Here is a 23,265-nt window from a genome sequence, read left to right on the forward strand (position 1 = left end):
TAAAAAATTTTCGATCTCATTATGTAGAAAGAAATTACATGGTCAAGTTAGATTTTGGAATAAAATTAAATATATGCTAATGTTAATCTCGCACAATGAATATAATGATAATGGCTACTAAGAATATAATTTCTGACCTTATTAGAGGAGAGAAATTGGGTGGGACCAACTATGACATGTGGCAAAGCAAAATCCAATATCTATTTAATGAACAAGAGGTCCTAGAAAATCTGTCTCACCTTATGATACAACCTGGGGAAGGAAAACTTTATAACATCGTCATGATATGGAAGCCTATCAAGTTTGGGTAAAGAAAGATCAGTACGCACGCTTTACCATGCTTAGCAACATGTACAATGATCTTATTAGGGAGTTTGAGAATTGCCCAAGATATGTGGAACCAGTTGAAAATTGCCTATGGGAGACATCAGCTACTAGGCTTCGTGCTCTCACTTTAAGGTTGATATCTGTCTTAATTTGTGATATAAAGGTTAATGACAATAATTTCACTGATGAACAACAAGTTCTCATTGTGACATGATCTTTGCCCGAGTCAACATGGGGGCAAATGAAACTCATTTTGACACAATGAGAATATTAAGACTTTTACAAATATATCTTGCCATTTGGAGCTAGAGGCAAAGTGCACATATGTACAATGTAGTACTCTTCTAGTTGCCCAAGCTGGGAAGCACAAGACATTTAGGCCTAAATGCAAGCAACATGAGAGATTTGCTGGAGCGACAAATAGTATTGAGCCAAGAGATGGAAATGTAGCAAAGTGTCGCAGAGGCAAGCTTGCTAGCAAGGAAAAGTCCAAATTGAAGTATTCTAACTGTGGAAAAGTATGACACTTTACTTGTGAGTGCATTGAGGCAAAAAAAGTATCCACTAAATACAACTCTTTCATTACTTATGTTTGTTCATATATTTTTGTTGCTCACTCAATCCATGAATGTATTGTAGACATAAGAGCAACCAAACATGTAGCTCAAGATTGAGTTGGGTTATAGATTATAAAAGAATACCAGCTGGCAGATAATACATTATGTTAGATAAAGGAACTCAAAAGAAAATGCTTGGAGTTGGCACCTACCAACTCAAGATGCATCTGGGACGCTTGTTACTTCTTTATGATGTAGTATATGGACCTGATGTTCAATGCAATCTATTTTTAGTTATTTTTATGTTAGAACTTGGTTTTGCTTTTCACTTTGATGGCCCTCAGCTGGAATTTTATTTGGATAGGATTTTGTAGGGACATTGTTTTCTTTCAAATGGTTTCTTTATGTTAGATTTAGATAATTTCTCATTTTCTTTTGTGGTTTCAAATGATGATGATATTGTTTCTAATTTACTGAAATGACATGCTAGAGTAGGCCATATAGGAAAAGATAGAATGACTAGACTATCTAGAGAAGGCCTATTGGGGTTTCTCACTAATGTAAGCCTACCTGTTTGTGAGCCTTGTTTAACTGGTAAGGCCTATAGGAAGCCTTTTGGAAAGGCTCATTGGACATCTTATCCTTTATAGCTAATCCATTCTGATATTTGTAGATCTATGAATGTGAAGGCATGACATGACGCCTCTTTTTTTCTCACCTTTATAGATGATTTCTCACGTTTCAGTTATGACTATCTGATCTCTCATCGCTTTGAAGCTTTAGACTACTTCAAGCACTTTGTGGATGAAGTTGAGAATCAGAAATTAAAAAATTAAAAAAGTCTACGAACTGATCGGGAACGTGAGTACTTATCTAAAGAATTTGAGGGACTATGTGAACAAAATGGAATACATAAGCAATTAACAATTCCTGATACACCACAACAAAATGGTATTGTGGAAAGGAAGCATCATACCTTATTGAAAATGGTTCGATCCATGATAGCACAAGCTAACATGCCAATATTTATTTTGGGGATGCTCTTTTAACTGTTGACTACATTTTTCATAAGATATTCGTAGAGTTCAAAAAGCTATGTAATGTTTGATGAACATCCTAACGGAGGAATGACGAAAATATAGTCACGTGATGTCACATTTATTGAGATTGATTTTTCCAATATTGGTGATGCAAAGAAATATATTGAACTTTTTGAGTTGCAAGAACTTGAGAGAGTTATAATATTTTTTAGCGCAACTAATTATCATATCCTAAAATTGTAAAAGATAGTGTGAGTGATTTGCCTCCTAGTGGAAGTGTATCACTAGAAAGTGATTCACAAGAGTCTCAATTACGTAGAAGCGAACATAGAATCATTCATCGTCGTCATTTTAAGATTGAAGGAGAATCTTTCATGTGTGCTCTGTGTGACTTTGATGAGCTTGCTTCTTATGAGGAAGCACTAAGTTCACCTACTTCAAATAAATGGTTGGCTGCTATAAGAGATGAGATGAGTTTTATGACAAAGAGCCAAGTTTGGGAGTTAGTTGATCTTCCACCTAAACTCAAATATATTGAAAATGAATGGGTTTTAAAAATTAAGCGTAGGGAGATGGATCAATTGACAAGTATAAGGCATGGCTAGTGGCGAATTACTATACCCAAAGCAAGGGTATGGGTTATGAAAAAACATTCTCCCATATGGTGAGATTTGCTTTCATTCGCCTCATTTTAGTTATTGTTGCATATCTAGATTTGTAATTTTTTCAAATGGATGTAAAAATTACAATTCTAAATAGAGAACTAGAAGACAAGATCTATATGGATCAACCTATTGGTTGAGGTTGAGGGACAAAAGCGCAAAGTATGCTAGTTGAAATGTTCCTTTTATGGCCTTAAACAATCTTCTAGACAATAGTACTTCAGATTTCATGAGATCATTACTTTAATTAACTTTGATAAGCTAAAAAAAGACCACTGTGTTTATATCAAACATATAGAGGAGTTTTCTAATTTTGTATTTGTACGTGGATGTCATCTTATTAGTTGAAAATAATATGGAGATAATTGTTACAAAAAAAGAGTGGTTGTCCTTTATTTTTGAAATAAAAGATATGGGTGACACAAATTATGCGCTTAGAGTTAAAATGTCAAATGATCAATTTAAGAAGTTTCTTGATTTGTCTCAAGAGACTTACATTAAAAAATTCTAGAACAATTCTACATGCGCAACTCCAAACTCATAGACACTCCAGTTAAAAAGAGTTATACTTTGAGTCCAGAACATTTAGAACATTGCCCTAAGAATGATGAGGAAAAAAAAGAGATGTCTAGAGTTCATTATGCAAGTGCAATTGAAAGTCTTATGCACACTACGTTGTGTAAATGACCTAACGTTTTCTTTACAGTTGGATTGGTTAGTCGTTATCAGAATAACCTAGGGCATGCTCATTGGCAAGCAGTTAAGAAGATTTTTCGATATCTTCATGGGCCAGCAGACCTCGTTCTTTGTTATTAGGATGGATACATGAAACTGAATGGTTATAACACTGTTGATTGGGCTAGTGATAATAATGAGCGTAAATCCACGACGGGTTACACATTTATGTTTAGTGGGGGAGCTGTTTCTTGGTGTAACAAGAAACAATCATGCATTGCTTTATCTACGATAAAGTCAAAGTATGTTGCTTGTTCAGCAGTTGTACAAGAGATTGTTTGGTTGATGAGATTTTTTCAGCGCCTTGTGCTACGACTCTTGCAGATGAAGTTATTAAGATATACAATGATAGTATGGCAACTTTGACTTTTGTAAATGAGGCTTTTATACCCTTCAACCAAAAGCTGTCACACTAGTTTTGTTTAATCTTTAGTAAAATACACGTTTAATCTTTAGTAAAATACACTCATCCATGCATAATCAAAACTTCTATTTTCTTTTCCAAGATTAATAGTTGCCTGATTCTGACCACCACAAGCTACTAATGGCATTTCTTTTGGTGAATTTTCAATGATTATTATAATTCTAATTTTCTTTCAAGGTGACAACTGTCACCCCAACCCCAAAAGATGGAAGGAGTGGTAAGTAGATGTGATTTAAAAATTAATCAGGGACAATACTTTTTGGGTTGAAATTTTCTATTTTAAAACTTTAATAATAATCCCATGTGGTCTAGTTTATTCTAAGAATTGTATAATCCTTAGTTAATAACTTGTGGTTGGAGGGTATAATACTTTTATTTTATACGGCACACTTATCTTTTAAGAATGAGACTACTCATTATGTAAATTAAGCGTTTTATTATATATAGTCATTTTTATGTACTTATTGTGCATTTCATTGATGTGATTGGTCAAATCAGTTATTTTATATTAAAAAAAGTGACGCAACTAATCACATTAGTAAAGTACATAAAAAATATGTAAAAGTGACTGCACGTAAAGTTTTTGGCAAATGAAATATCCCATTAGGCTTTATATGAAAATCTTGTTCCTCCATCTATCTTTTGGATAACAACATTGACACGTATATAGAGATATTCACACCTAGTCATCATCCCACTCAATCACATAAATAATTAAAAACAATTTAAAAAGCTAAACTTAAATAAAAATCATCAAGACCTGGTGGGACAGAACGTATAATTTCACATATTAGACTACAACTACCACAACATAATAATTGCAAACAATTTTCCCACTGTAGTTACTATCATAAGGAAGACCCCTCTCCTTTTTGAGTGGCCACGATACACCCAATATGGAAAGAGGTCCTCCCTATCACCCTCGTAATAAGGTGGTTACAAGCCACCCCTGTCAGGGCGGATTGCTTCCTTTTCATATGTGCATCTTGGAGATTAGTCGGAATACTATTTTCGAACACCTGGAGTCAATAAAAAAAGTACATAGTCATGGAAGGGATATTTCCTCTCATGATGTCATTTAGCATCCTCGATAGGAGAAAACCTTCATTTCATGTATTTATATTTTAAATATTTTTTTTTAAATTTTATTTAGGGGTCTTAGATCTATATATATTTTTATCTAAATTGTTTGGAACAAAGTTCGTGTCTTTTTCCAATCCTAATTGATATAAAATAAATTATAAATTATGCAACAAACTTTATATATGGAGGACTTTATTTCTAATGATAAGTACAGCTTTAATTAATCTAGATTAGAAAACTATAATTAAAGATAAGTTATTTAATTCAAAAAGTCAATAACAAGTTCAAACCATGTTTTTTGCACCAAAAACTTTTTTCATCCACAAATAATAATAATAAAAAAATCATATTTTTTAAAGAAAAATTATCATTATTAATTTATCAGAGAAACTTACATCCATTACTGGATACATTCTGGGATGTATCTATATCAAACATGACATCACAAACTAAAATAATACATTTAGAGTTTCGCTAATATATTATTTCCTTCTGTGAGTGATTTGGTGGTGGCAAGCCCAATGATCTGAAATGTGTGTCGAAAAGAGTTAGCGGAAGAGGTGGCACATGAGGACCATGCACAGATATGGGCGGCACGTGAGAACCATGCGTGGTGATTTTCACAAAACTACCACTTTTTTCCAAATGATTTTCGACCTGTGAATCTGCTTGTGTCTCTAAGGAGTTGTCAGAAAAAGTGCTTCTAGACACATAACTAGGTAACTTATAATTAATATGCATTATTATATATCAATATAACAATCTAATTAAATATACACATACACACATTATCTATCAAAATGGACAATAGTATATATATATATATATATATATATATATAATATAGTTGAAGATGTTACGTGCCTCAGGCACGTATGCCCAATTGAATGTTTTCTATACTTTTATTTCATTAATAGACACCTCTTTAATTTACATAATTTTCACAAGTAGATAAAAAAGTTACAAATTTGACTAAAATGTAATTTTTTTTTTTCTTTTAGCCAATCACTCATTACTTGAAATTTACATTAGATTAGTTATCACACGCTCTATAATAATAAAATATTAGTATTCTTTATTATTAATATTCCTTTAATTAAATTATATAGATGAACATTACTTATATTATAATTTGTTATAGGATAAAATTATTGCATTATCATTTACTTTGGACGATGCATGATGGATGTTTCGATCTGTCATCGGTGAGCTACAGAGAGTGAAAGAAAGCAAAGAACCTAATAAATTTTGTACTTTCTTTCATCTCCTACACTCTCTTACCCAGCAACCAAACAAAGAAAAGCTTAAAGAAATACCTTACGGTTAGAAAACCATTTTTTCTCTCTTCTCGCATTTCCAAGCAAGTAACAGATCAGGAAAAAAAAACCATATAATAAACAACTAAAATTCCTCAAAACCCAAGATCGGCAACACCATTTCTCCCTCATGCCACCTCTCCTCAACCAACCGCCGCTGCACGTTGACGATACCACAAGCACGCCGTCACCGGCAACTTCCCCACCTTAGGTCCTTCTCTCTTTTCCTTCCCGAAGCCCTCTCTCTCTCTCTCTCTCTCGGATCTCGTTAGATCCTTGTATTGCCGCCATGCGTTGCCCACTAGGCCTAGCCCCGTCGACCTCAACGCCACGGATCTCCCCATGCCGACCACCAACGTAAGGTGGCAAACTCTTTCCCTCCCCTTGGACCCCTCTCTCTCTCGGATCTAGATAGATCCATGTACTCACGCCTAGCCCTGCCACCCACAGCCGCTGGCAGTGCCACCACGAGGCACCATGGGCCTCCTCCCAGTCGAGCCACCTCGATCCACCACTGCTTAAGCCCAGCCCAACGTCCCTCTCCCATTCCCTATCTCTCAACCCGCAGCCTCCAGCCCTCCCCGTGTTGCCACCAATTGCCTTAGACCACCACGGCCCATGTCCAAACCCCACCTCCCTTAGCTACTGCCTTTGTTCCCTACACCACCAAGAGAAGACCAAAAGAAGAGAGAAGATGTAGAGAATAGATCTATCACAACGTGTAAATAAAAAACAAAAAATCCAAAATCACATTTCGGATAATCTTTGAAAGCATGCAAAAAAAAAAAAAAAGATCTATATTTTCACAAAATTTATACCCAGATTGCAGCGCACCAAGAAAGGAGAAGACTAGCTCCTGCTCCTTGAGGAAGGTTCCGACTGATGGAGAGAGAGAGAGAGAGATGAGAGAAATGAAATATCACTTCACATAGTATCTTAAAGCTGCAGAACTGGACAAGCGGAAAGTGTTTGTTTTCCAAAAACATCTCATCTCATCTCATCTCATCTCACTTCATCATTACAATTTTCTCAAATCCCCACACAAAATAAAATAAACAATTCAACTTTTTCAAATCCCAAAACAACAATAATATTAAAAAATATATTCTAACAATATTTTATTCAATATTTTAACTTTAATCTCAACTCATCTCATCTCATCTCTAAAAACAAACGAGCCAATCACAAAACAAGTACAAAACCGTAATATAAGACCCAACCACACATGGGCATAGATGGAAGAAATAAAGTGTTAAATGCAGGTTACTATTCATTCATGTTCATCCGTTTATAGCCTCTTTTAAATATAAGGAAATATGAAATAACAATTCGAGCTAAATTTATGTGAGTAACACTGAAAAATAACTCATTTATCAAATCAATTGAATTCAGAATTGAGTTCAAACAAATAGAGTTGACTTAAACTGTTCATGGACACTTTAGATCATTTACTACAAATCTTAAGCCCTTTTTGGTGCACAGAATATTCTCTATATTTTTCAACATCTCGCATATTTTCATTGCCTAACATATAAATCACAAAAGCATTTCACTTAGAAATTTTTTCACTTTGCCTCAAAATATTTTTCCATTTCTTCAACTAAAAATAACATTAAAAATAAGATAAAATGATTGTTCAGGACCCTGGGTTTAATTTTTTTTTCAAAAACTATATTATAGTTTTAAAGCTTTTAAACTTATCCCTATATAGGGTTAAATGTCTATTTTAGAAGGAAAACGCTATAGACATAAATAGATTTCACACACTGATGTAACACATTATGAATGTGCCACGTCTCTATTTTTTTTTCCTCCCGTGCGTCTCCTCTCCCCTCCTCTGCTCTCTGCCTCCGCCTACCTTAGCCACCTCGTGGTGGCCATGGTGGTCGGAGACTCATGGGAGAGGCGCTGCCTTGAGGGGAAGGGAGACGACGGTGGCTTCTGCCGGCTTTAAGGTGGTCCCCGACCACTATGACGGCAACAGAGAGGGCAGAGGCAAGTGGAGGCGGCGGAGACGCACGGGAAGGGTGAAAAAAGAAAGAAGGAAAAAAAAATAATAGATGTGGTACTTACACATCAGTATGTGATATCCTTTTATTTTGTAACAACTCCCATTTTAGAAAGATCCCTCCATTCAAACTTCACAAGTTGTAATAAATGAATATGAAAGTATCGTATTTATGAATGGTTAGCATTCCACGTTAGTAAAATATTTAAAAACATACAAATAAAAAATAAAAAAGCCAGCCACTTTTTGACCATTTTAAGATGGTGTCGTTGCCACTCAAGTAGTCCGATCTAGATCGCTCAAAAGGGGATCAGTCACCTTACTGCAACTTATATATATCCTTTTTGTTTTTTTCTCTAAAATATATTTATACCGACATGGCATGCTGACTGTATATAAAATTGTTATGACGTTGCATATATAAATACATATATATATCTGTATATTTATATATTTGCGATTTTGTGATTTTGTTGCTGATGTCATTGTTGATGTTACTGTTCATTACTGTTGATGTCACTGCTCATTAGACGATAGACACTTTTAAGTATAAGGAGATATATGTCAAGTAAGTATTTTCCGTTGAGCTTGGACGAATGGATAGTTTTTAAATAAACACCTAACATTAGATTTAGGGATGAATTAAAGTTTAGTTTAGATAATGAGATAAAATGAGATGATATATAAATATAGTAAAATAATTTGTAAATAGTAGTAAAATAATTTGAATTAAAATGTTTTATGAAATTTAAAAAAATAAGAGAGAAAAAGTTGAATAAAATATTATAAAGTTAAAAGGAAAATACTTCAACTACAAAGTATTTACATAAAAATAAACTCACAAACTGACGTGGCTCGATGTGATATGTTAGATTGTAAAGTTACTTTTATTGTAAAGTAGATCTAACGGATCCTATGAAACTACGTTAGTTTGTGGGTTTATTTTTGTATAATCTCTTTGTGTCTATAGCAGTTCTCAAGTTAAAATATTATTTTTTAATATTATATTTATTTTGAGAATTGAAAATTTTGAATATTTGTTGTGTTTTGTTTAGAAGTTTAAAAAAATTGTAATGATTAGGTAGTGATTAAACAAAATAGTTGAAATTAAAAAGTATTTGTGTTAATAATGTTTAGATATTGATATGAGACGAGATTAGATAAGATGAGATAAGATGAGATGGGATGAGAGATTCTTTCTATCCAAACTAGGCCTAAAAGTTATCAAATTACAAGGACTTAAGGGATGATTGAGGAATGAGATAAGATGATAAATATGTTAATATTAGTAAAATGATTTAGATTATGATGTTTTATAGGTTTTTAAGAAATAAGAGAGAGAAAATTGAATTAACATATTAGAAATTAAAATATTATTAAAATATAATATTTTTTTTTAGATTTGAAAATTTTGAATTATTTTTTATATTTGGTTTGGAATTATGTGAAAGTTATAATAATTATATAAAAAATAAAAAAAATATATTTTAATAATATTTAAATATTAAAATGTAATGAGATGATATTATAAAACCACCTCAACGCCCAAACAACTCCACGTATACTTTCTAAAAGAAGCTTTGATCGCTGTATGCTGTATGGTCACAGCAAGCCACCAAAGGGGGATTGAGTTGCCACGGCCCACGACTTGGGCCGCCCCTTGAAATCCATGTTTTGAAATAATATCATGAAATCTTTTTTTTTTTTTTAAATTAATATTTTTTCTTGAGAGATTTTTGCAAACTTGTAAATATCTTAAACATATTTAAATTCTCCTATAAATATCTTTCAAACATTTTCTGATTTTCTTAGGTTCCTAAAACTACCAAATCACTTGAAAGTCTCGATCACGGCCAGACTTTAAGCAATTTCACACTTCGACACGTCGCTATGTGATGGAGGTTGACCACGATTTGCACTAAAAAAAAATCCAACGGACAGGAATAAACTTGGTATGAACTGATGATCAAGTACTCAACAAGATTCTGAAGAGTGTCCACTTTGCAATCAAGAGAAAGAGACTTTACTGCATCTTTTTATACAATGTCCTGTCATCAGAATCTTGTGGCAACAGAGCAGCTAGCCTTTAAATCTTGCTAGATTGCCTATAAATTCCATATCAGATTGGATTCGGATGATCATCTATCTAGATAAAGAATTGGGCCTTATATCAGAAGAAAAGCATCATTTCCAGCTATTTGCAGTCATAATGTTAGATTTTATCTGGAGAAAGATGAATGATATAGTCCACAATCACACTTCCCTATCACTTCTAGAAGCAAAGATCCAGCTTCAACACACTTTTGAAGTTTATAAAGTAGCCTGGAAAACAAAAAAGAGTCAACAAAGCAAACAAGAAGAATGGAATTCCCCTCCATTAAATTATCAAAGCTTCTCTTTTGATGCAGCAGTGAGGGATCATTTCTCAGTAGGCTCAGTAATACAAAGAAATCATAGAGGAGATATCCTGGGAATCAAAACGGAAAAATTCCAAACCACTAATCCTCTTGTCGCAGAAGCCTTGGCAGCTTTGTTAGCATCTAAAATGGCTTCCAATCAAAATAGTGCAATAATAGAAGGGGATGCTTAGTCAATATTTACATCTATTGCAAATCCAGATTCGACTCCTTTCTGGAACATATCAACTATTATTGGCGACATCATTCACATTTCCCAATTTCACCAGGACTGGAAATTTACCAAGATACATCGATTTCAAAATCGATGCGCGCACTCGGTGGCGCAATGGGCAGCTACAAATCTTGTATTTGGAAGCATACCTTTAGATACTATTCCTAGCTGTTTTTTGTATATTGACAATGGAAAAGATCCACCTTAAACTCTTGTTTCTTATTATTTATAATATGCTTGATTAGAAAAAAAAAAGTACACAAAATTCCGAATTTGATGCTTCTTCATACACGAATATGTGTGGCGTAAAAAAATCTCAGATAGAATTATTCTCAGATATTAAAAAAAAAAAAAGAAAAAAAAAAAACCTTGGTGCTTCGCAGTTAAAAGCATAATTTTAAATTTCGTACAGTACTGGTTGGTACAATCGAAATTTTTCGTACCAGCCGTCTGGCCGATACAGGTACTATATATATTTCGTACCGACCAGTATCAGATGTACCGATCTCAATTTCGGCCTGTACCAACCTCAATTTCAATCGATACCGGTCGATATTTCAGTCAGTCTTTTTTTTTTCAAACTACAAATTTATTTTTTAACCCATAATTTAGACTAGATTATTTATAATTTATATATATATTTATATATAATTTATTTATATATAAATTATTATTTTAAAATATAATTTTTATATATAATTTATTTATATATCAAATATTTTAAAATATTATTTTAAAATACTATTTCAAAATGATATTGATATCGAAATATTTCGTTTTAATATTTTCACCAGTACAACATCCGATTAATATTCAAAATATTAGTTAAAAGTAGCAAAGCGATAAGAGCAGAACAGGATGTTATTCTTGTCTCGCCAAACCCATTATCCCAACGTCCAATCAAATTCTGACACACCCTAAGCTATTAAAAGCAATAACCAAAATCTTAGACTTATTGTCAGTCGATTATTTAATTGTTATCAATTGTCATGTGGCCGGTGGTACCTTTTTTAATCCTCTTTTTCCTTTGTTGCGTGTGCGGTGTAAACTATTAATTAATTAATTAACAAATTAAAAAACTAAGGGACCATAACATGCCACTTCCTCTGTCTCCAGTTTCATTCAATCCCCGAATGATTCCCTTCCTTCTCCTCCTCTTTATTTATTTAATAAAAATTATATTTTATTATTAAAGAAATACAAGAAAAACTACCCCGTTTATTCTTCAAATTAAGTCATTCAAATTATATTCTTAATTTATTTTTTCCTCCAAATAATCAATATAAAGTATATAATATTATAATGAGATTTTAATGTAGGATGTGATTGATGAGTGATAATCTTTTAGATTACTTTTGAATGAAAATTAACTATAAATAATAATATTTTGTAAATTTAATTAAGATACATTTAACTATAAGAGTCGGGATAATCCGCACAATTTGACTACTAGGTTAAATGTAAATTTTTTTTATTTTTTTTCTTATTTTTTTAACATATTTAAATATTTTTTAAAAATAAAAAATATATCAATACATTAAAAATTACATTCTTAATCATTAAAGAAAAAAAAATTAAATATACAAACGGTTAAAATGAAGGGGTAAACTAACATTTTCTTAAATTTAATTTCTTTTATAAATATTAAAAAAGAAGTGAATCATTCTCAATAATTGGTTTGAGATATTTAGATAAAATATTACATGTTTATGTGAATATATATTAATAAAAAGTGGATGATACACCATTTATGGGGTTGAGATATGATAATTTGATTTGTAAAGAAATTTAATTTTAAAAGTTTTCTACAAATTAAATTGTGACAGTGTATTTTCTGGAGTTCGATTATACATCAATTGGCACTCTCCACACATTGTGATTGTTCTTTTGTTTTATTAACTCGATACACTAAAGTTTCGTTTGTATTCACAGTTTATCTCAATTCATCTCATTATTATTTACTGATAGTCAATAATTTTAATTTATAAATTTTATTACTATTTATAATTCATCTCACTATTATTTATAATCTATCTCAATTTGTTTTTAAATTTAAACGACACCTAAATATGTTGAGGATGCAATTAACAGTAGACTGACGTAAATAATTTCTCATTTTCCGTAGTAGCCAGTCGTGAATATAATGTTGTTGATATTTAGGTGGTAAAGAATTATTAGGTGCGTGGTTTGAATCAAGTAATTGAAGTGGATGTCCACCACGATGCTGTGGTATAAAAAGTTGGGGGTACTGGTTCCTGTGGCTTTTCGCGGTACCAACTGACCACGTGGTGCTCGAGATTGGAGAATTTGACTCGCAAGGGCCGTGTTCGACGCTTTTTCTCGGAAAAAGGCATGAAAACAAACAAACAAACACAAAGAAATTCCCCAAACCAAACCCTCCTTTCGGCCAATCCCGAGTGCCCCGTCTTTCTGTGTCCTCCTGCTCGAGTTTCGACCTCTTCCTCGTCTCTCGCTCGCATCTTCCAATCCCCACTTTGATTCTATCTGATTTTGACATGTTGCCGTCCTCTCATCCAGAGTCCACTTCCATGTGCCCATCGTGTCTGGATTGCTATGAAATCTAGGGTTTGTTTTTGGAAAGCCAGCTCGAGTCCTAGCTTAAACGAGCTACATATCCTTCCAATTCGGCCATGGAAGGAACGCATATATCGCAGCAACAAGCTTCGGGTCACTACAGGCCTTGTCTTCAGGATGGAAGAGTGGAGCAGGGAGGCTTTGACGACTCAGTGCCGACCGTGGACCTCATGAGCGTTGACCAACGCGAGGCTATGAGGGATATGGATGATTCGCAGCTCGTCGGAGCTCCGGAGGCTGGTGTGGCGGCCAAAGAGGACGTGCCCATGGCGGAGGTGGAGATGTTGATGATGATGAAGAAAAAGTTGGAGGCGAATCCGGTGCAGACGATGGTGGCGAAGAGAAAGCGGGGGCGACCGCCCAGGGGTCTGGCTAAGCCGATCAAAACCACGCCTCCGGTAAGGAAGAAGAAGGACGAAGAGGATGTGTGTTTCATATGCTTCGATGGTGGGAGCCTCGTGCTCTGTGATCGCCGGTGAGTGTTTCCAGACTAGCTGAGGAATTCGTTTCTTTCTTTCTTCTATCTTTTTCGCTGCGTTTGGTTGCTTATAAAGTTTAGAAAATCAAGGGGAATTTTCTTTTTACTTCATTTTATGGCGCTTTAAAACTAAAACAGTTACTAAATTTTGAGAAATTCTCTGTACATGAGGTGGGATTGGGAATAATTTTTGACGCGGCAGCGAAAGGGCCGGGGGAGTTTGGGTTTAAGTTCTGCTTTTATTGCCTAGGCGTTAGTTGTATACTTAATTTAGTTAATTTTCCTTTTCCATTTCCCAGAAGTAAGTGCGTTTATTTACTCTGTGCTTTATATTACTTGGTAGGGGCTGCCCTAAAGCATATCATCCTGCCTGCATTAAACGAGACGAGTCGTTCTTCAAATCAAGGGCTAAGTGGAATTGTGGTATGTTGTAGCCTATAAACCCTTCGAATTCTTTCTGTTTATAAATGCAGTTGCTTTATTCTCTTCTGGGCATATATAGGAAACATCTGATCGTATGGTATAAGAATTTCAGGACGTGCATGTTTATATAAGTTGATAAGTAACTTGATGCATAAATCATTGAGCAAAAAATTAATATTATTGCTGTTGAATGTTGTATACCATTGTTTCCCACTTGTGCATTATTGTAAGCATTCCAATTCACGTCCTGCATATATCCTTCTCATACTTGGAATGATTTTCCTACATTTTTTACTGGGTTATTTAATAGGTTGCTAGTTTGGATCAGATTATAATTTTATATACCCATTAGTAATTTGAGTTCTGATTTATTGGTTTGTATTTGCTTGTTCTTTTCTATGCTTATGCATACCAGGTTGGCATATATGCAGCAATTGTCAGAAGGCTGCACATTATATGTGCTATACTTGTACATATTCTTTGTGCAAGGGTTGTATCAAAGATGCTGATTATCTGAGCGTAAGAGGAAATAATGGATTTTGTCGGATGTGCATGAGAACTGTGATGCTGATCGAGAATTTTCAAGGAAATACAGAAGTGGTATACTCTTTAAATCACGTTGACCCTCCTGTTCAATAAAGGGAAAAAAACTTAAGAGGAGTTGGTATGCTGAGGCTTGAGCTTCTTGGTTTTTGCTTCTTGTTCCCCCTCGTGCACATTTTACTTGCTTTCTTTGATAGAAAAGCTTAAGCATCTTTGAATGGAAGATTTTCCTGAAAAATCTTGTGAGATGAGATTTTTTGAGGGTTTTGTGAAAGTGGTGGATAAGTAGTGGGGCTTGTAGAAGAATATGTTTGGATTGATAAAGTTTTTGAAATATCTTTTATCAGGGTTGTAAGAGTAGTAGGGATCATTGAAAATATAGGCTATGAACATAGGCAAATAATTAGATGACTGGCTGAAAAAGATGTTTTGGTATCTAAAAATGTTTGGATCGAAAATGAAAAAAATCTGAAATTTGTTTTCAAAATGTTTCAAACCAAACATGGTCTTGAGACTTATGGAGTATGAAGTGATTTTCAGTAACGGCCTTGGAGTGCTTAGAATACATGTTTATGCTGTTTATACAGTATGCTTCCCATTATTTTTTTCTCATTGATAGTGAGTAATTTATTATCTTTTGCAGCCTCAAGTAGATTTTGATGACAAAAGTAGTTGGGAGTATCTCTTCAAGATGTATTGGATATTTTTGAAGGGAAAACTATCTTTAACTTTAGATGAGCTCACTCGGGCTAAAAATCCATGGAAGGAAGCTTATGCTATAGCTCAAAAGGGGGGATCTTCAGGCGAACTTTACGATGGCATTGATGAGAAAGCTTCTAGTTTTAACAATTCTTGTGCAGCCCTGCAAACAAATAATTCCAGAAAAAGAAAAGCTAAGGAGCTGCCTATTTTTAATAAGGACTCTGCAACTAAGGAGAAATCAGGTAGTGACAAAGATCCGCATCTGCTTGAAGGCACAATATGGGCGTCAAAGGAGCTCTTGGAATTTGTTGCACATATGAAAAATGGTGACACATCTGTGCTATCTCAGTTTGATGTCCAGGCTCTTTTGCTAGAATATATAAGGAAAAACAATCTCCGTGATTCTCGCCGGAAATGCCAAATAGTTTGTGATATGAGGCTTATAAATCTGTTTGGGAAAACGCGTATTGGTCACTTAGAAATGCTAAAGCTTCTTGAATCTCACTTTCTTATAACAAAAAGCTCCTCAGCTGATTATATTTTAAGGGCAGGAGTTGTCAATGATACTGCTGGCCAGGTGGAGGCTGATGGGAACTATGATAACCAACTTCTGATGGGAAGTGACGAGAGGCATAAAACATGTAGAAAAACGGATGATGGGGGATCACGGGCTAATTCAGATGTTTTTGCAGCGATTGATGTTCACAACATTAACTTGATTTACTTACGCCGTAATTTGATGGAGAGTCTTTTGGATGATGCTGACAAATTTCATGACAAAGTTGTTGGCTCAATTGTGCGAATAAGAATTCCCGACATTGGTCAAAAACAAGAAAAGTGTAGGCTTGTACAAGTTGCAGGTATTGATTTATGCAACACTGATCCAAGTTGTATTTTACATGCACACAGTAAAACATGTCACACAAAATTGTAAAGCTGTAGTTGTTCTTGTGTATAGGTACAAACAAGGTGGCCAAACCATATAAACTCGGAGAAAGAAATACTGATCTCATGCTCGAAATCTTGAATTTAGACAAGAAAGAGGTCATATCAATTGATGAAGTTTCAAATCAGGAGTTCTCTGAGGTGATTAAACATACTGCTGTATGCAGCCATCTTTCTGTCCTAGTTTTTTTTTCTTCAATTCCTACAGTTTCTAGAACAGATTTTCTGCCTTTTCTCTCGTTCGTATTAAGTACTCAGATTTAAGTAGCTGTTAGTGCATGCTACAGTTTTTGTGTTCTATGTGAGTACTGTGTTTTAAATAAAACATGATTTATGTTCTTTTGTGCTTTACCTATGATGTGTATACGTCACACAACTCATTCCCATAATCTAAGGAACGTATAAAACTAGATATAACAGTGGATCTCACAATCCATTGGATAAATCCATCCTTAAAAGTATGTCTGAGCACCGTAGTTTTCTTCCGGTCATGATGTTTAAATTATTTTTTTAGGATGAATGCAAGCATTTACGCCAGAGTATGAAATGTGGGCTCATCAAACGGTTGACTGTGGTAAGTCTGATGGTTATGTTCCCTTCTAGATTTCACCCTATATGTTTCCATGCCCTTTTTTAAAGGAAATTTGTGCTTTATGTTAGGGTGAGATCCAGGCAAAAGCAATGACACTTCAACCAGTGAGAGTAAATGATGTGAGTTCCTTTTTTTTGATCCTGAGGAAATGAGGTGGTATTCTTGGGATGCGTGTGTTTTCCTTTAGAAGAGTCAGATATTTAGTGCATTTTTAGTCTGTTACAATGTCTACTTTTAAGTAATATTGTGATTGATAACTATTGTGGAATTCTGTTATGCATGGTCTTGTTTTATAATCCAGGGGCTGGAAGCTGAGATAATACGACTTAACCATCTACGTGATTTGGCAAGTGAAAAGGGACATGAGAAGGAATATCCTTTGTTGCTTTAGATTGTTCCATTCTCCCTATTTTTTTTTTTGTTTCATGCAACTTTTAACTCCTATGTGCTGGAGGAAAAATGGCTTATCTGGATTTTTCTTGACCACGGCTAGTTTAAATATCTGAATACAAATTTACTTGAGGAAAAAGATTCCTGCACAAGTTTCCAGTATTATCGATTAAATTTAAATGGTGCGAGGATGATTAGATGGATCATGGGGATATACCATTGAGCTATCAATCGAAGCATATGGGGCAAGATATATGAATGACCATCTCCACATCCTCATAGTGGCAACATATTTTTACGGCCCTATACGAAGTGGAAAGAGAGCATAGCTGGCCTCATAGCCATCTCTTGACATTTAATTTTATGCTTTATTTGATAGCGTTTAAATCTTTGAAGATATATATATATATATATACATATCTATATATATATTCACTTTTTTTGGAATTATACTCTTGGCAATTGAATAAGCACGAGTTCAAATATTTACATTACACAACATTAAACGTGGCTTGTCAGTTGTCATCATTTATTGATGGAATTCTCTATTCCTAAAATATTTCATGTTGTGAAGAAAAATGGCACATTTTTATCAAGTATTCCTTTACCACGTTGCACATTTAGAGAATGCGTGGAGAGAATACAGCTTCTGAGCTCACCTGAGGAACGTCAGCGCAGACTGCTTGAGATCATTGAAGTACACATTGATCCTAAGATGGATCCAAGTTATGAGTCTGAGGACAACGTGGGAGAATTAGATGAGAAGAAACAAGGTCCTTACTGATGATTTATGGGCACGGAACCTATGTTATCATTGTTTATTTATCTGTTTATTTATATCTTAAAGTTTTAATTTTGAATGTTTATTTTGGGATAATGGTGCATGCAGATGATCATGCGAGAACAGAAGTTTCTGGATATGGAAGAAAGGAGAGTGACCCTATCTCTGCTCAAAGAGGAGATTATGTCTTGAATGATACTGGAAGCAGGGCACAGAAAAATTTAGCCAAGTCTTGCAAACAAAGTAGAGAAGCTGGTATGACAAGCAGTTCCAATAAAGGTGGTGCTACTTGGCTTCATGAGATGATGAATGAATCTTCTTGGAAGGAGAGAAAAGCATCTGGCATAAATAATTGGAATACACCAGAAAACCCGATCAATACTTCTGGTTCATTGGCCATTGGTTGTAACAGTCAAGCAGTGTTGAAATCTGAAATTTCTGGGGTTGCATCAGAAATTTCAGCACTGGCTCTTTCTACAGGGGCAGACAAATTTGCTGACAGTTTTGAGACTGATAAAGTTTGGCACTACGGTGATCCAAATGGAATAATTCAAGGACCATTTTTTATGTCACAACTGCGCAAATGGAATACAAATGGGCACTTCCCTCCTGATCTCAGAATATGGAGGATAAATGAAATGCAAGATAATTCTGTACTTTTGACTGAAGCATTAAGTGGGAAATTCCATGAAGCAAAGATGGTGCTGAATAATTGTAATTTACTCTCTGAAGATGTTGGACTTGCCACTGATTATAGAGATAATAATGGCGATGGTGGATTGAGCGAGAGTATGAATGCCTCTCAGATAGACAATAAAGAAGAGGAGGGAAGTTTGAAGCCAATGCAGGATGACTCAAGTGGTAATGATGAATTTTTGAGGAGCAATGGATGGGTCTCTAGTCAATCTAGTTGGACTACACCTGCTGATCTTGCCAATTCCAATGAACGAAAAAATGGTGCTTTTAAACCAGGCTGGGACTCATCTAAGGGTAATAGTTCTTGTCCTGACCAGCCCCAAGCGTGTAGTAGTTCACTAGTCCCACCTACATTTTCTGGGAAGTCGTTTGAATCTGTATCATATCCAGTGAGAGAAGTTTATGGGGGCGAATGTACTTCTGTTCAGGAGAATGGTAATTGCAATTCACACAGCCCTGCTGACGATCAGATTAAAAATGAACAGGGTTGTGAGAACCGATCTGACAGTGAGGGCCATTCTGGTCAATCTTCGGGGCAGAGCTGGAGGCCTCCACCCGTAAATGTTTCATCAAACGGCTGGGTTTCCAGTTCTGATTTTATTTCTTTAGTTAAGTCACTTGAAACAACAGAGCAAACTCAAGAAATTGATTTTCAAGAAATGCCGAGTCCCACTATAAAGCAAAGCAATGAAGACTTGGAAGCTCAGGCTGCCAAAAACAAACAAGCTGCTTCTTCAGGTTTTCCTGTTCAGGATGCAGGCCCTAGCAGGAGCACTGCCTCTAGTTTAGTGGGTGGTGGGGCACAAATGTCTGAAGTAGCTGATGGAATGGGTCCTTATTCCCCAACTACTGCCAAACCTTCCATTGGGGAATGGGGCTCCAGTCTTGTTTCTGCATCATCTCTGATACCAACTGAAATTGATCATGCTGCTACCCCGAGTTCAATCAGTGACCAACTGACACATTCTTCCCCATCTCATCCAACATCCAACGCATCTAGTTGGCAGGCAATTGTTACTGAACCCACTGAGTTTTGCTCTTTAGCTGATGAATCTGTTTCAGATCTGTTGGCTGAAGTTGAGGCAATGGAGGCAATGGTATCGATAGAGGATTCGAAACATGATTGTATGAGTCCTCTAGATGAGTTTAGCCCAGGACTTGATCCTGGGAAAAGTGATGCTTTAAGCTCCACTGGTGATTTACAAGCACCTTCCCAGTCCACGGTGACTGATGAACCAGATGGCACACGTCACGCTGATATTCTTGATCCTCAAAAGAGATCAAGCAGGCATTCCTCCACAATTGTTGAAGTTGAAGGAGATGCAAAGCCCACTGATATTTCAGTCAAGGAATCTCGTTCTGAAATCCATCCTCCATCGCCATCTACTGAAAGTTGGGATATATCTACTAGGGATGCCACTTGGAGAGTGGGATCAGAAAGGACAGCGAACAGTTGGGGACTGGCACAGGGAAGTCCAAACCTGGGCTGGGGAGGATCAAATCAGAGCAACACAAATGTGGGTTTGGGACCTGTTCAAATGGCAGCACAGAACAGTATAGGCATGAATTTTGGTGCTTCTGCCGGGAATCCTGGTTTCTACAGACCAAGAATTGGAGGTGACAGATTCTCTGGACCTAGAGATAGGGGTTTTCAGAGCAGGGATTTAGGATATGGTAGGGGTAGGGGTATGTGGAACAGGCAGCCCTTATATATTGGTGGAAATGAAAGTCCTTTCAGGCCTCCCAAAAGTCACAGAGTTTGTAAATTTTACGAAAGTGGCTATTGCAAAAAGGGAGCATCGTGTAGTTATTTGCACCCATGAATTTGTGGGTTCTATGCGATTAGGCACATTTAATTCTGTAATCATTTATTCATATTAGGGAGTCTGTACTTGCCAATGTTGTAATCTCAACCTGTAGAAGTATCGGTCAAGGACTCTCAACTAGCATACAAATGTTTTTTTTTGAATGAATATCAGGACAGTTCTAGGGCTGAAAGTTTTGGTGGACAGTATCTAGTGAGTAGTAAATACATTTGTTTGATGCACGTGTCATCTCAAATGCTACTGTATAGTTACCCATTTTGATTAGGGGTGGGCTCTGACTTCGATGGAGTCAGAATGCCCACCTCCGACCTCTAAAACTCCCTTCCGACTCTGACTTTGATCGGAGTCAGAGTTCAACTCTGATCGGAGTGGACAAATACAAATCTCTTATTGCCAAAATCACCTACAGAAGCAAAAATCAAATTTTTTGACATCTAATGGTTAATTATTTATAACTTTATACCAGGAAATGGATCTTTACAGATCAACCAAAAGCATTGAAATAGAACATAGCATTGAAACAGCACATTTGTTTTTTTCACAAAATGCAAGTGGGGTTTTAAGGTTTTACAGTCATTTTGTGATATGTTGCTAATTTTGATTTGATAGAAAAGTAAGGTGCCTCACCTAATTTTGCAATCGAGGTATAAGACTTGTGATTGAGAAGTAATGTGCCTCACCTAACCTTTGTTGGATTATCTCCCTCGACTGTGATGATGACAAAGCCTCGTGGTGACACAAGAAATTTGGTATGCTTCTCCATGGTATGGTAATCCGGATTGCTAATAAGTTGTGGCAACTGGTTTTGCAGCCATTGAAGGGTGCCAAATTTCCAACATGTTACTACTCGGTTCTTGAGCCACCTATAAAATTACCCCAAACTTTGTTGTTACGTGTCTAACATTTGTACTGGTTGTTTTGTGGATATACTTTTTTTAGAGATAGATTCACAATACCCCGACATATGTACTTCACCAACCTCCTATGTCATGATTCTTAACTCGACCCCACTTACGATAGTCAAAGTGGACAGTCTCCTATGACTGTTGATGACTCTTCACCCCTACTCCATAACGATCCTCTCAGCGTAAGAAAAGCAGCTAGGAGTGCGAACTTCACCCTCGAAGAAGACAAATTACTTGTCTACACATGGCTTAATTGTAGCCTTGAAGTTGTCCATGGAACATACCAAAAACACTCTCAACTTTGGAAATTTTTTTTTTAAATACTTTCAGCAGTTTAAACAAACCACAAATGACCAAAAAGTCCTTAATACATCGATGGTCGTCCATTCAAAAACGACGAACAAATTTTGTGCAAAACTAACCCGAGTTGAAGGGTTGAATTGAAGTGGCATGACCGAGTAAGACAAGGTAGAATATTGATACTTTTACTTGTTTTACACAATAATTAATTTTTATCTCCATTGATTCAATTGTCTTTTTCTTTTCTTTTTTTTTTATATGCAAGTTTAACAAAGCCAAGATCATGTATCAATCGTTAGAGAAATGCTCATTCTAGTTCGAGCATTGTTGGCACCTGTTGAAGGACCAACCTAAATGGATTCAGCTTTGCAAAAATGAGGGTCCAAAGCAAAGGTCGATGAAGTCCTTGTCCCCGACCTCGACTTGATGTTCGGGAGTTACAGTAGATTCAGTTTTTGATCTGGAGGCGGAGAATGTTTTGGACAATGAGATTCAGTATTTGGAGTGACCAATGGGAAGGAAAGCTGAGGAAGGAAAACGAAAGGCCGAAGGCAGGTCAGTAGAGGAGATTGTTGCGCTCAGCAAGTTGAAGTATACGCTTTTGGAGGAATCACATGCTTAGGAGAAAGAGTTTTTTCGCCTCAAGGTCGAGAAGATGAAATTAGGGGTGTCAAATCGTGTTAATGGGTCGTGTTCATATCGTGTCAAGACATGTATATTATACTATATAGGTCAACCCTAACCCGACCTGTTAAGCTTATCGTATCAAAATCTCAAACCCTAACACGACCCAATAACATAATGGGTCGTGTCGTGTCAACCCGTTTTGACCTATTTATGTAAATAGATTGAAACAAATCCAAAATTAACCTCTTTAATCTAGTTAAGTTTAACATAAATTTATATAAATGTTAAAATCACAATATTTATAAAAAATATAAAACTAACTACAAGTCTAAAATTACAATCTAAACAATAAAAATATCGAAATTAAAATCTCAACAATTTTATTTTTTAGGTATAAGGGTATAATTGTAATTTTAACTTTCTTAACGGGTCATAACGGGTTGACCCGTTATCAACCCGTTAAGCTATCGTGTCTTAACGGGTCAACCCGTTTTGACCCGAACCCGTTAAGGGTAAACCCTAATCCACTTTTATCGTGTCGTGTTCGTGTTGGGTTAATGGGTCGTGTTACATATTGACACCCCTAGATGAAATATGATCGAAAAAAATAGGAAAATGAAATCTGTCAAGAGGACGAGAGATTGAGGTTGGAGGCGGAGAAACTAGAGTTCGCCAATAA

At 35.5% G+C, this 23,265-nt stretch overlaps 1 protein-coding gene across 1 annotated transcript; it reads left to right on the plus strand.

The window, feature by feature from the left end:
• The first annotated feature begins 13,061 nt into the window (after positions 1 to 13,061).
• Positions 13,062 to 20,921, plus strand: LOC109010694 (zinc finger CCCH domain-containing protein 44-like). Its single transcript, XM_018991592.2, has 10 exons — positions 13,062 to 13,853; positions 14,200 to 14,279; positions 14,695 to 14,879; positions 15,466 to 16,384; positions 16,483 to 16,610; positions 16,984 to 17,043; positions 17,130 to 17,180; positions 17,363 to 17,433; positions 18,070 to 18,224; positions 18,341 to 20,921. The coding sequence occupies exons 1-10, from the start codon at positions 13,435 to 13,437 to the stop codon at positions 20,749 to 20,751; spliced, it is 4,479 nt and encodes a 1,492-aa protein (XP_018847137.1). The 5' UTR covers positions 13,062 to 13,434; the 3' UTR covers positions 20,752 to 20,921.
• The last annotated feature ends 2,344 nt before the right edge of the window (positions 20,922 to 23,265 follow it).

Source organism: Juglans regia, chromosome 8, assembly GCF_001411555.2.
Source record: "Juglans regia cultivar Chandler chromosome 8, Walnut 2.0, whole genome shotgun sequence".
Classification (NCBI taxonomy): Eukaryota; Viridiplantae; Streptophyta; class Magnoliopsida; order Fagales; family Juglandaceae; genus Juglans; species Juglans regia.